This window comes from Cydia splendana, chromosome 10 (genome assembly GCF_910591565.1).
Source record: "Cydia splendana chromosome 10, ilCydSple1.2, whole genome shotgun sequence".
NCBI classification, from domain to species: Eukaryota; Metazoa; Arthropoda; class Insecta; order Lepidoptera; family Tortricidae; genus Cydia; species Cydia splendana.
The window spans coordinates 5,300,654-5,314,376 of record NC_085969.1 but is presented as its reverse complement, the minus strand read 5'-3'; the positions used below and the strand labels follow the sequence as shown (position 1 = coordinate 5,314,376).

The 13,723-nt window shown below is 37.7% G+C and overlaps 1 protein-coding gene across 1 annotated transcript; it reads left to right on the top strand.

The window, feature by feature from the left end:
• The first annotated feature begins 967 nt into the window (after window positions 1-967).
• Window positions 968-11,458, top strand: LOC134794193 (uncharacterized). Its single transcript, XM_063765931.1, has 7 exons — window positions 968-1,354; window positions 2,509-2,613; window positions 3,793-3,897; window positions 4,745-4,861; window positions 5,818-5,963; window positions 7,495-7,582; window positions 11,308-11,458. The coding sequence occupies exons 1-7, from the start codon at window positions 1,310-1,312 to the stop codon at window positions 11,404-11,406; spliced, it is 705 nt and encodes a 234-aa protein (XP_063622001.1). The 5' UTR covers window positions 968-1,309; the 3' UTR covers window positions 11,407-11,458.
• Window positions 11,459-13,723: the final 2,265 nt, after the last annotated feature.

Here is a 13,723-nt window from a genome sequence, read left to right as displayed (position 1 = left end):
AATTTAAATGTCCGTAGTTCTAAATATGTATGTCAGTCAGCAGTCAGTCAGTCGGTCTATGTCAGGTCGCCACGGAGGTAGGAAGTCACGACACTCCCATCTGGTTGGCGGTCTGTGATCCGGCCTTTTAGAACGAGGCCTCTACTCTAGGCCACGCTTGCTCCAACCCCTATTAAATTTATCGAAAGAAACTGAACAAAAATGCATTCGGCTTCGAAATCCTCCTCTTTAAAAGGTGGTTAAAAATATCGATTGACACAAAATACCGATAGGAAGGAAACGAAATAGAATACCGGCGATTCAATGCAATGCTTATATGAGTCATATGATGCTAGTAGTTTTACGCTTCCGTGTTTCCTAAACAGTCTGTTAAGGGGACATTTTTTAATAATTTATTATTATTATACATCGGTAACTCGTGGCATTTAGGTAGCACTTAAAAGATTAGTTTAATTAATTTCCGTTTTTTAGTGGTTTCTTTTTCTCGAATCGTATAGGAAGAACATTGTCACATCACTAGTCTATGCCTGCTACGTGTGTATACCGACGTGTGCTCATCACTAATCTTTTAAGTGCTACCTAAATGCCACGAGTTACCGATGTGTAATTATTATGTACTACCTGTACTTACACGAAACATTCCTCGAGTCAAAATATACTTACCTCAATATATTTAAAAAAAATATAGTATAAAAGAAGCTATATACCTATATAGCTTTAAAGAAGCTATGTACCTATATAGCTTCTTTTTGTTATAATGATACCTCTAGTAAGAACTAAGAACTTTTAGTGTTATCTACAAATATAATTCAAGAACAAACTCCACTCTTCTAGAAATACGAGTGCATCCATGAGTATTAGGTACATACATTATGATTGCAGTTTCTGCAGCGTTACTGGCTACTTTTTTATTGGCTAATATAAAATTCTATATATCGAAACTCTTGCTCAACATTGCAATATTTAATGTTGCCAACAAGCACGGTATACAGTAGAGGCGCTCATGCCACAATTTCCGTGAGGATTTTTTGTGCTCTAGTCACACTTTTGTATACAATTACAGTACACAATTTTGCTTCAGTTTCAAACAAAATTAAAGTCTGCTAGTAAAAAAAATGTGTGGAACGCACGCCGATTCGGTTGTGGAGAATCCCCCTTAAATTCAAAACAATACGAATGGTTTATAATGACTTCGTTCATTGTTCTGCACTATATTCTTATTTTAGTAATTGAGTGACTAAAGCTAGTAACCACTACAATTTTTTTTGTGTTCATTGTTAGTTAAAAAATACTAAAATAATAATTAACAATGGAAAGTACAATGCAATTAATATTTTTAGTAGTGTTTTTAAAAGTAAGTATTGTTTAAATTAATACATATACATAATTATACATCACTACACCACCATAAATCAAAACATCCATAATTCAGGATTAAATATTTGTGATGAACACACAAATAAATGACCCTACCAGGATTCGAACCCGGGACCTCTTGCTTCGTAAGCAGGGTCACTACCGATAAGGCCGTGTCTGTATATATACATACATACATACCTAGTTTTACTATCTCTATCGCACATGCGTATATTACAGTCTCGCCCATGATGATGCCGGCAGTCAATGCTACTGTGCGACTAGGACAAGCAATATAATTATGCGTATGCGCATGAGATAGAGATACGACATGGTAGGTCAATGTACGAAATTCTTCATGCTTCGCGTCCTTACGTTAACATCTTGGTCCATGTCTATTGATGCCGGTTATAATTTTTTTTCTTCTACTCGTCGACTGTAATTCTTGAATTAAGATTTCTTATACCAAACTGCGATTGGGTATTTTTAATGTCCATACATGCCCATGCTCCCAACTCAACTATAATATTCATTTCGATACAGTTTAGTCAACTATAATGAAATTGACCAATCACAGCCCGTCGCGATCAAGAGGACGAAACAAAACCATAGCTCAAAATAATTATTTATTTTAGGTTGTATAGTAGAAACAATTGCTTTATAAGTCAGAAACGCGCATGTGATACCCTTAATAAAGCAACATCCATAGACTACGAAAACCACTTAGCGTTGCTTGTTAGTCTCCATAGGCTACGGTGGCCGAAATCGAGAAAACAACTGTCTAAAAATTGAATGTAGCGCGGAGCAAGTACCAGGGCCTCATGAGTTACGAGAAGGTGTCGTTGACCAGCCCGCCGGGTCGCGTACCAGTACCAGTATGAATGTATCGCTCGCGTATCTTAGCTTTTGGTTTGGTTTGTTTGTATGATTCTACTAGTTTAAAGTATTATTCTTGTTGACGCGTAGAAAAAGTATTGTATACAATAGTGATATAATCAAGCTTTTCAATCTCGTACCTTACTAAGACAACTCAGCAAGCTTCGTTGTCTAAACACGGTACTCGACTGAAAAACTCTCTATTATATCACGATTGTATAAAATACTATTACTTAATACGTTTCGCGCATAATTTTCGGTTTTTCACTATTTCAGGTCATCTCTGCTCAACCTTCTCCCCTTGAACTTGTTGAAAAAATAAAAGCACTAGAGCCTCTTTTAACAAAATTGTCATCGCCACAATTCCAACAACAACCAGAGGTAAGATATAGCTCAGAGATTCAAGTAGTAAGTACCTATGTACTTAGTTAGCCTATTCAAACTGCCTTGAAGACACTCACGGTCTGATTAGAACTTTAAAATAATTTCAAACATTTGCTAAAGACACTACATTGGATCGGATATGTTGGTGTCAAACATAGATGTAAGTAAATTGAGGTAGATATGGTACCAGGCGCACGATCGTGAGCCATTAAATATAGGTTACGGAACCTATATTTAGTTAGTCGTATGGGTGACACCAACCTGTCGAGTTGTCAAAATCGTTGGATCAAATTTTAGTTTTGTCAACTATGAACGTCACACGTCTACATAAATAAAAGGTCATTGGTGTCAAAAGTGATGTTTTTTTAAACAAAATCGTGACTTTTGACACTGACATATCCGATACATACAGTATCTAAAGCAAATTTTTGACGTATCTTAGTTTGAATCAGATCGCACATACAAATACAAAGTACTCTTTATTACACACCTCAATAAAAGAAAACAATACTAAAGAAAACAGAAATACAAGCTTAATTCTATTTCTATTTTCTATTCTACGTATAGACCCCGTGCATGAACTATAGGGGGCAGCATAGGAGCCGTCAGATTTTTGGCGCGAGGCATAAATGTGTCGTTTATACTTCCGATGTAGCCCACAAGATGGCAGAACCTACTATGCACAAGAAAACTTACCGACAAGAATGGTAGATGGTAGACTTTGGCAATGTACATGTGCATATATATGTAGCGTTGCTTGTTAGTCTCCATAGGCTACGGTGGCCGAAATCGAGAAAACAACTGTCTAAAAATTGAATTAAGCGCGGAGCAAGTACCAGGGCCTCATGAGTTACGAGAAGGTGTCGTTGACCAGCCCGCCGGGTCGCGTACCAGTACCAGTATGAATGTATCGCTCGGGTATCTTAGCTTTTGGTTTGGTTTGTTTGTATGATTCTACTAGTTTAAAGTATTATTCTTGTTGACGCGTAGAAAAAGTATTGTATACAATAGTGATATAATCAAGCTTTTCAATCTCGTACCTTACTAAGACAACTCAGCAAGCTTCGTTGCCTTAACACGGTACTCGACTGAAAAACTCTCTATTATATCACGATTGTATAAAATACTATTACTTAATACGTTTCGCGCATAATTTTCGGTTTTTCACTATTTCAGGTCATTTCTGCTCAACCTTCTCCTCTTCAACTTCTTGAAGAAATAAAAGCACTAGAGCCTCTTTTAACAAAATTGTCATCGCCACAATGCCAACAACGACCAGAGGTAAGATATAGCTCAGAGATTCAAGTAGTAAGTACCTATGTACTTAGTTAGCCTATTCAAACTGCCTTGAAGACACTCACGGTCTGATTAGAACTTTAAAATAATGTCAAACATTTGCTAAAGACACTACATTTGATCGGATATGTCGGTGTCAAACATAGATGTAAGTAAATTGAGGTAGATATGGTACCAGGCGCACGATCGTGAGCCATTAAATATAGGTTACGGAACCTATATTTAGTTAGTCGTATGGGTGACGCCAACCTGTCAAGTTGTCAAAATCGTTGGATCAAATTTTAGTTTTGTCAACTATGAACGTCACACGTCTACATAAATAAAAGGTCATTGGTGTCAAAAGTGACGTTTTTTTAAACAAAATCGCGACTTTTGACACTGACATATCCGATACATATAGTATCTAAAGCAAATTTTTGACGTATCTTAGTTTGAATCAGATCGCACATACAAATACAAAGTACTCTTTATTGCACACCTCAATAAAAGAAAACAATACTAAAGAAAACAGAAATACAAGCTTAATTCTATTTCTATTTTCTATTCTACGTATAGACCCCGTGCATGAACTATAGGGGGCAGCATAGGAGCCGTCAGATTTTTGGCGCGAGGTATAAATGTGTCGTTTATACTTCCGATGTAGCCCACAAGATGGCAGAACCTACTATGCACAAGGAAACTTACCGACAAGAATGGTAGATGGTAGACTTTGGCAATGTACATGTGCATATATATGTTTCTGATTCAGGACACAAGATGGCAGACCCTCTAACGCGCACGGTCCCTATATACGTATTTTATTTTTATTGTACCGATTGCACGTGATTTTCAGGTCAAGCCCACTCAATGCTGCGTAATTCCAGACCTGTTCGATAAGGAAACCAATGCAGGATGCATAAGGCCAGATGATGAAACATTGCGAATGACCGCCGTTCGTGGATCACCTGAGGTATTTATATTTATATTATACAATATTAACAATGAAAAAATCCAATAAGATTATTTAGGGAGAAGTAGAAGTGGAAGTTGGAAGGGGTAGAACTCGGCGGACTTTCTCTGATCAGATCGGGGACATCCTGAAGAAAGGCCAGGTCAAGAGCACCCTAAACCGGCCAGCGTGTATGAGGAATGTTATGAAAGTGAAGTCAGGATCGTAGCAAGTGGAAATCTCACCTTCTCTTCACACACACCTTCTCGTAACTCATGAGGCCCGGTACTTGCACCGCGCTAAATTCAAATTTTAGACAGGGTTTTTCTCGATTTTGGCCACCGTAGCCTATGGATATTTCATTGCAAGTTTGAGAACAGCACTATACAAGTCTCGGCGAGAAAGTGGGTTGCCGGCCGCGTATATCCTTATCTACAGTGTGGAAAGATAAGTCAGGCCCTGGAGGGAAACTACCTTAAATCCTTAAGCTGGCTCATTTTACTTAAAGGAGACATTCCTTTATTTTAAAAAGAAACAAAACTGCATTCAAGAATTTTTTTTAAATTCGCTTGTCTCGACCGGGAATAGACCGAGTAAAACTTCCAAAAAATAAACACTCGCTATTTTTTTCTACTAGTCGATACAGTTAATGTTAATGATAACATTTCTCTAAGAAACATTAGGTCTTACACTCGTCTGTCGTACAAAATATCCATAAAATCGAATATTTAGTACTCAAGATTATTTTTAGACAAGCAAAATTGAAGAAAAAAAGAAAAATCTTTAAATGCAGTTTTGTTTCTTTTTAAAAATAAAGGAATGTCTCCTTTAAGTAAAATGAGGCAGCTTAAGGATTTAAGGTAGTTTCCCACCAGGGCCACACTGTATATCTACTTGGCCTGAAACCCTTCGTTTCGCGGCCCCTATAGTAATGTCTCTTCCTTATTGCTAAGACTAATCTCAGTTTTATTCCACAGTGTGCAGAAAGAAAGTGCATACTCCGGAACAACGATTTGCTCCTCGACAACGAAGAGATTGACAAGGATGCCTTCAAGCAGCACCTGGACGAGTGGGTGGCGACGAGAAGGGAGTGGATGCCTGCAGTTAAAGCTGTTAAAGATGTGTGGGTGATGGCTTACTTTAATTTTATTTCAATGTGATTTCAGAGCGAATTTTACTTTTCTTACATATAACATGGGAACAAGTCCATACATGGACTGAAAGTTATTGAAGGGTACACGGAAAGAACATGTCTAGTCACTCTGACAACATTTTGAGTTATCGCTGTTTGAAAGGAACGATGTACATAATTAACCATATTAATTTCGTGTATAGGTGTTTTTAAAGAAAGAAAAAAAGGAGTTATATTTATGATTACACAGGTAACCGAAGTTGTTACTTTCGTTGAGAGCCATTGTCAGCTTGAGAGCTCTACATTTTGAGATTAAAATCTCATTTTTTTTTTAAATGGACTGGACATGTTCTTTCCGTGTACCCTTCAATTATAACTTGATCGAGGAAGGAGTTTCAATTAGTCTTTTATACTGAATAGTTAGAAGGTATAGCACCTACTTGACGAGAAATATAATAATGATCTTAAAACAAATAGTTTTCGCCTAGACTTTTCACATTATAATAAGAGATAACAGAAAATGGTAATAGTTACCTGTAAGGTGCATTGAACGAACTTCGAAAGCGAGGTTTATTTTGAAAATGCAAATAATATTTACTACCTACTAGTCAACTATACGGGCCACCCCACACAGGGTGATTTTCTACTGTAAATAGTACGTAAGCATGATGGCTTGATTAAGAGTAACTACAACTGTTGCCGTAGCGTAGGTAAGTATTGCTAAAGTATGAAAAGCTTTTAATTTAATAAATATGTACCATACCTATTACTATCTCACTCTTACATATTATTATAGGACAATTTTACACAGATCAATCTAGCCCCACGGTAAGGTCAATAAGGCTTGTGTTGTGGGTACTAGACGACGATACACATAATGTAGGTAACTGTGTAGTGTGTTTCAAAACGAATGCGATATGAACCCCGTTTATGCCCGGTTTACATTATTCCAGTCCAGTGATCCAGCGGGCTAATCCAGTCCAGTTCTGGACTGCAGCATATCGTTTACATTATTCCAGTCTGGGATCGTTTTCATTATACGCGCTGGATTGGGTGAGCTGGAATGAAAAGTTGACGGTCTCTCCAGTCACTGGACTGGAATGCTCACTGGAATGGGTACATTCCAGTGCATTCCAGTGTCGGTTCACATTATTCTAGTACCATTCCAGCACTGGATTGGATTGCTGGACTGGAATGCTACTGGAATAATGTGAACCGGCCATATACACAGCTGCGCGAAATAATGAGCGTGTGCTCTGTTTGTACCATGTTCGGAGATTTTTGAGCCATGAGTTACGTCTTCGTCCGGATGATCTTTTCCCTTGGATCTTTCCTTGTATATGAGTTGAAGGAGTTCATAGTTTTCGTTTCGCATGATATGACCAAGGTACTGTAGCTTGCGTTTTTGGACGGTCTTTAAAACCTCGACCTCTTTATTTACTAACTGCAGCACTCTTTCGTTAGTTTTTAGTTATTATACTTTCTTTATGATAATGAATTACCTGCTTTTCTAATTTTGCAGATGTCTTGGTAACAAGCCTTTGATTGGATTCATGCTGACGTGTGACGCGGACGGACTAATATGGTGCATCAGCGCTAATTTACTTCAGGTAAGATTTTGCTTTTAATAATTCATAACCAGACATAGAAGTTTTTGTGGCAAACACTCGTTGTATGAGGAAATGAAATATCGATAAATCTGTTATCGATATTATATTTATATTTAAGTATTAAAAATATCGGTGCCCCAATATTACAGGGTTCTATGTTTCACTTTTATTGAACTGAAATTTGAACATTGTCGTAGTGACATTAAGTCGAATTTCAACTATCTTGAAAATGTAACATAGAACCCTGTAATATTGGGGCAGCGATATGTAATTTCTACTGGCTGTAGTGACTGTGGGTAAGTTACCGAGAAATTTCAATAATGCGATTTTTAAAGAAGCAGATATACGTCTGCGAGCGATATTCCAAATTTTAGGGATTTTTTGAAGTGAAACTTCTTTAGCGGCGCTGTGCACATTTTGACGTGGGGAAAAAATGTTAAATTCGAGACAGCGTAAGGCGTAAGGCGTAAGGCGTAACCCTCTCTTTCTACCGCGCGAAAATGTATGCCTGAGCCTGCTGTTTCATTTTTATTCACCAAAGAACCTTTAGTCATAACGTATCATAATCAGGTCAATTATTTAAAACTGGACTTTTAAGCAATAAAGCCCAATGTTCTAATCTTGTATTATGGGCTGAATTACGAGGATCTCACAGTTACATTCTAACTTTATATCACTCCAATATAATTCAATAAAGCTACATCTTGATGAAATCGCTAATAAAATTGAACTCTAGTACTGGTGAATAAAACTCAAAATATCGTGACCAAATATGCGATGATAGATGATAGATGCGAGGTCTGCAAGGTAACTTTACAATTTCTATTCGAATTTTAAACAATTAACGCTACAAATTTAAGCTCACTGGCCAGCAATTTCGGAACGTTTTTCAATAGTAAGGAGGATGAGTCAATTATACATAGTGCTGCAGACATTTTGGACTAGTCATTGAGTTTTCACTTCTGTCGGCACTCCCGGAGTGCAACCCGTTGTTTTTTTTATTGGTTAGAGCAAACGCACGGATTGCGGACGTTGCGGGTTCAAGTCCTGCCGGAAGCGTAAATTTTTCAATTTTTTTCTTTAATATAAAATTCGGTACATCATTTCTTTATTACATATATTTAGCACTTAAAAAATAAAACGTAAACTGTAGTATACAGTGTCAAAGTAATTGAAAACTACCAATATATCAAATGAGAAGAAGATATCGAACGTGTTGTGTATTTTGCGGTAGCTTCTTATATCAGTATCTTCTTATAAAATGTAATAAATATCTAAGTATGTATAACGTTAAGGTAACATCCATAACAGACATCGCTGGCCCAATATTACAGGGTTCTATGTTTCACTTTTATCGAACTGAAATTTGAACATTGTCATAGTGACATTAAGTCGAATATCAATTGTCTTGAAAATGTAACATAGAACCCTGTAATATTGGGCCGGCGACATGTCGATATTTCATTTTGTCAATCACTTTATTTTGCCACAAAAACCTATGTCTGTTCGTGTTTATAACATTTTCACGCCGCTGTTCGGAAATGTGGCAATAGATGGTCTAAAACTAAGCTGGAAAGAAGGCAATAGCTGTAGCACCTGAACCACCACTACTACTACAATGTTTCATTGTTATCATCATCTGTCATTGGTGACAGTTCGCTACAGCAATGAATATCATTTAAAACATAAAAATCAATAAAAGGTCTTTTTTGGCGCTACTTTTTCCTTCAAAAATAAAATTAGGTTATTATTAGGACCAATTTATTGTTTAAAAAAAAAACGAAATGTCAAACCATTCATTCATTCAGTCAGTTCATTCGATTCACGCTTAAGGCGTTTTTTTACTTTTGTAGCTGTTTGTGGTTTTTTAGCAAAATAGCTTCTAAGTTTAGAGTCGGTTTGAAGCAAACAACAGAAAAACGCCTCTTAAAAGTGATAAAAAAGTAATAAAAAACCGGGCAAGTGCGAGTCGGACTCGCGCACGAAGGGTTCCGTACCATAATACAAAAAAAAATGCAAAAAAGAACGGTCACCCATCCAAGTACTGACCACGCCCGACGTTGCTTAACTTTGGTCAAAAATCACGTTTGTTGTATGGGAGCCCCATTTAAATATTTATTTTATTCTGTTTTTAGTATTTGTAGTTATAGCGGCAACAGAAATACATCATCTGTGAAAATTTCAACTTTCTAGCTATCACGGTTCGTGAGATACAGCCTGGTGACAGACAGACGGACGGACAGCGGTCTTAGTAATAGGGTCCCGTTTTACCCTTTGGGTACGGAACCCTAAAAAAGGCGGGATCGGAAAATACTCACTGAATTGGATAGTGTAAATTGTTTTAAACTTTCACGATTATTAAACATTATCAAACTGCACAACGGGACTTAATCGCGTATTAAAGACGTAAAGACGTAAAGACGGTGTACACACCTTTATCCAAAGTAGCAGGGAGCCTAAGGTCACCGAAGGACGTTATTCCGTTCCAGTCACCTGGCGTTTATAAAATAGATTGCAGTTGTGGTAGTTCCTATATCGGAGAAACTAAGCGCACCATAGCAGAAAGAGTTAAGGAACATATCGCAGCTGTCAAAAATCGTCAGGTCAACAAGTCTGCGGTGGCTGAGCATTTGCTGGAGTCAGGACCAAACCACTGGATTGAGCTGCATAACCCTAAAATCCTCTCCACGGATCGCCATTTCTACAGTAGAAAAGTGCGGGAAGCCATTGAAATCAAAAAACATTGCAATTTTAATCGGGACGAGGGTTTTAAGATCTCATCCACATGGAATCCAGTCATTAGTAAATGTAAGCGGAAACGAATATCGACAGTCGATAAATCGAATATCGTTAGTGTTGTGTGTCGACAGAGTGACATCCCTAGTGCGCAAAACGTTCAAACTGATAAACAAGACCAAGTGCGGGTAGTTCGAAAAACTCGCGCGGCTAGAAGATGTTGATGTCAACTTGAGCCAGTCTGCTCCGAGACCACGGGGACAACGCCGTCCTCGAAACGTCGGAGGTAAATCTTAAAACTTAAATACGCGATTAAGTCCCGTTGTGCAGTTTGATAGTGTAAATTGTGTTTGACTAAAAAATATCTCGCTATAAAAATGAGTTCTTTTAGTGAAGAAAATGATATTCTTACGCTGACGCCTACAGAAATTCGAGAGACAGCACAGGCAGTGGCTAGTAATTTGCTACCTGAGAAATCGCGGGCTAGTACTTATAGTTATACAAATGTTTTCTTATTTCCTCGCAGTAGTCGTGAAAAGCACTATGTAATGCCTCGGCCGGAAACGCTAAAGATGGACTCGTATTATTCGAGGGCCTCCACTAACGTGTCGGCCCTCAAACTCACTCGTCCATCTTTTAGCGGTTTTCCGTCTTCTCCTACAATGTACTATTTCAGACAACACTAGTTAATTAATCTGCACTGATAGAAGTTAACATTCTTTGTAAACTATTATAGGCCAAATTGCGGTTCATTTCTTTAGGAAATGGCCACATCCATTTTGTTTCTACATTCTCGCATTGCTTTTGCGATGGGTAATATTAATAGGTAATGTTGAAATTTATCAGTTAATTAAGAACATTAATAAAATCATGGTATGTTCATTTTGAGGGCCTAAACCTAACGGACAAAGAAATAAAATCGATGTATTTCATTAATCTACCGTCAAAAAACAAATGAGGCTATCATTGACTAATTATTTAATTTTCAGAAATGTCCTAACTGGCTGGATACTGACAGCTGCGCTGCAACGCGAGCATTTATGGAAAACTGCCTGCCTTATAATTTCGATAAAGACATACCTAAGTAACTGACTGTATGAAATATATGTATAAAACAAGAATGTTGTACTCAAAGTGCTTTAAAAACTATGCCCCATACCATCACTAGCACTACACATTATAAAACAAAGTTCCCCGCCGCGTCTGTCTGTTTGTGTGTATGTATGTTCGCGATAAACTCGAAAACTACTGAACTATCAATAGAGTGATTCTTAAGGAAGGAATGCTAAGTGTATAATTTGTTAAGGTTTCGTGTAACCCATGCGAAGCCGGGGCGGGTCGCTAGTGAAGTTATAACTTCAAGTTACAAACACTGTCCAGTGTCGCTTAGTGTAAGGCCTGGGGGCCGCTTTTTGAATTTCGACCGCTCAATTTCGTCACTCGAAAATCGGTCGAAAACGGCGACATGCAAATTTTTGAAATACGACCGATAGAAATTGGGAATCTAGTGGTATTGATAACTCGTTTTCAATTCTATTGTAGAATTTAAATGCCTAGTACCTAGTGGAGATATTATTGAACGAAATACACGAAATCGAGCGGTCGAAATTCAGAAATCGGCCGCTTGGGGGCAGAGTTTTGAATTTCGAGCGCTCGATTTTGTCACTCTATCTATGGAAAACGGCGAAATGCTATTTTTGAAATACGAGCGATAGAAATTATGAATCTAGTGGTATATTGACCACTCGTTTTCAATTCTATTAGTAGAAATTAAATGCCTAGTAGTGGAGATATTATTAAAGGGAAAAAACGAAATCGAGCGATTGAAATTCAAAAATTGGCCCCCTGAGTGGACGCTCGAAGCGGAGCGTTCGGCGGGGCGTGCAGCGTGGCGTCGGGCTCACAAGTGATTTGGCAGCGCGCACTAAGACCGCTCCTATGTATACGCATTGCATTTGTTTAAACCCTTGCTACACGGTCGCCGACAAGCCTTCTAACCGTCTGACCTTGGTCTGTCCTTGGTCAGTTTTGGTCAAATTTTGTTGTAAACAACTGTCTACACGGTCCGGGACGGACCAAGGCCACGCGGTCTGAAGGCTTGTCGGCGACCGTGTAGCAGGGGCTTTAATCGTGACCAAGTTAGGGTTTGGGTTAGGACATGCAGAATAAATTAGTGTATTCATCCTTACTTGTCCTTGTAAACAAACACTTCTCGAAGATATTATCACACTTTTCTCTGGAATTACACAATAGTCATGACTTAAAATGTTGTTGTATACTTAAAGAAACTCACACAAACTCTTCAAATTCACTCACAAAATAATGAAATCAACCAAATAACCACTGAAAAATATCATATCTAATAGGATTTTCATCAATAATATCCCCGAAATCGCAAAAAAATTGGCTGTTTCATAGAAAATGTCAAGATCGGACAGCCAAAATGTATGAAACAGCCAATTGATTTTTTTCGCGATTTCGGTGTTGGTTCCATAGTAAAAGTTGCTCAGTATGACCTATGACGGGATGAATATCCCGTAAATTATTGCAGGTGACTAATTAAACTCCCTGTATTAAAAAATGTTATATCGATCGCAGTCGCTTCTGCTTGATGAAAATGAGTTTCGTATAATATTCGGGGCAATTTACTCAATGGAAAAGTTTCCATTTCCGGTAAGGGAAAATTTCCAGCGGCATATTACTAAGCATAAGCGTCGGAAGCGACAGCAAGCTGCCACTTACTTAATAAAGATTGACATATAATTTGATTTAAACCACTTAAGCAATTAAATCACGTCTAAATATGTCGTATGCTTAATATAATTCGTTACAAAGTTAACATGTTCCCTTTTAAATCTTAACAAACCTGATTGAGTTAAATGTAATTTTAACCAACTTCAAAATTGAATACAAGGTTCTCAATTCGCATACATGTATGTTTTTAGCAATGACAGCTGACTTTTTATTTTGAATAAATGTAAACATTTTAATTGTTTTCTATGTAGCAAAACAGAAAAAAAACCGGACAAGTGCTAGTCGGACTCGCCCACCGAGGGTTCCGTACTTTTTAGTATTTGTTGTTATAGCGGCAACAGAAATACATCATCTGTGAAAATTTCAACTGCCTAGCTATCACGCTTCATGAGATACAGCCTGGTGACAGACGGACGGAGTGGACGGACGGACAGCGGAGTATTAGTAATAGGGTCCTGTTTTTACCCTTTGGGTACGGAACCCTAAAAATGAAAGTTTATGGAATGGATTCAGCCATTTCGTTTAAGATCACTATTAGGTACTTACCACTTAACTTCTGACCTTATTTATTTATTTCTTAATTACCTATTTCAGATAAAAGTATAATGTATGTAAATATTTTTTCACCTCAGCAGCTCGAACAAGGGTACT

What these genes read in the sequence shown, in the direction of transcription:
- LOC134794193 (XM_063765931.1), top strand. Translation starts at nt 1,310, where the DNA reads ATGGAAAGTACAATGCAATTAATATTTTTAGTAGTGTTTTTAAAA. An exon ending in CCGTTCGTGGATCACCTGAG is followed by an intron (nt 4,862 to 5,817) that starts GTATTTATATTT and finishes TTTATTCCACAG; the next exon opens with TGTGCAGAAAGAAAGTGCAT. An exon ending in TCAGCGCTAATTTACTTCAG is followed by an intron (nt 7,583 to 11,307) that starts GTAAGATTTTGC and finishes TTTAATTTTCAG; the next exon opens with AAATGTCCTAACTGGCTGGA.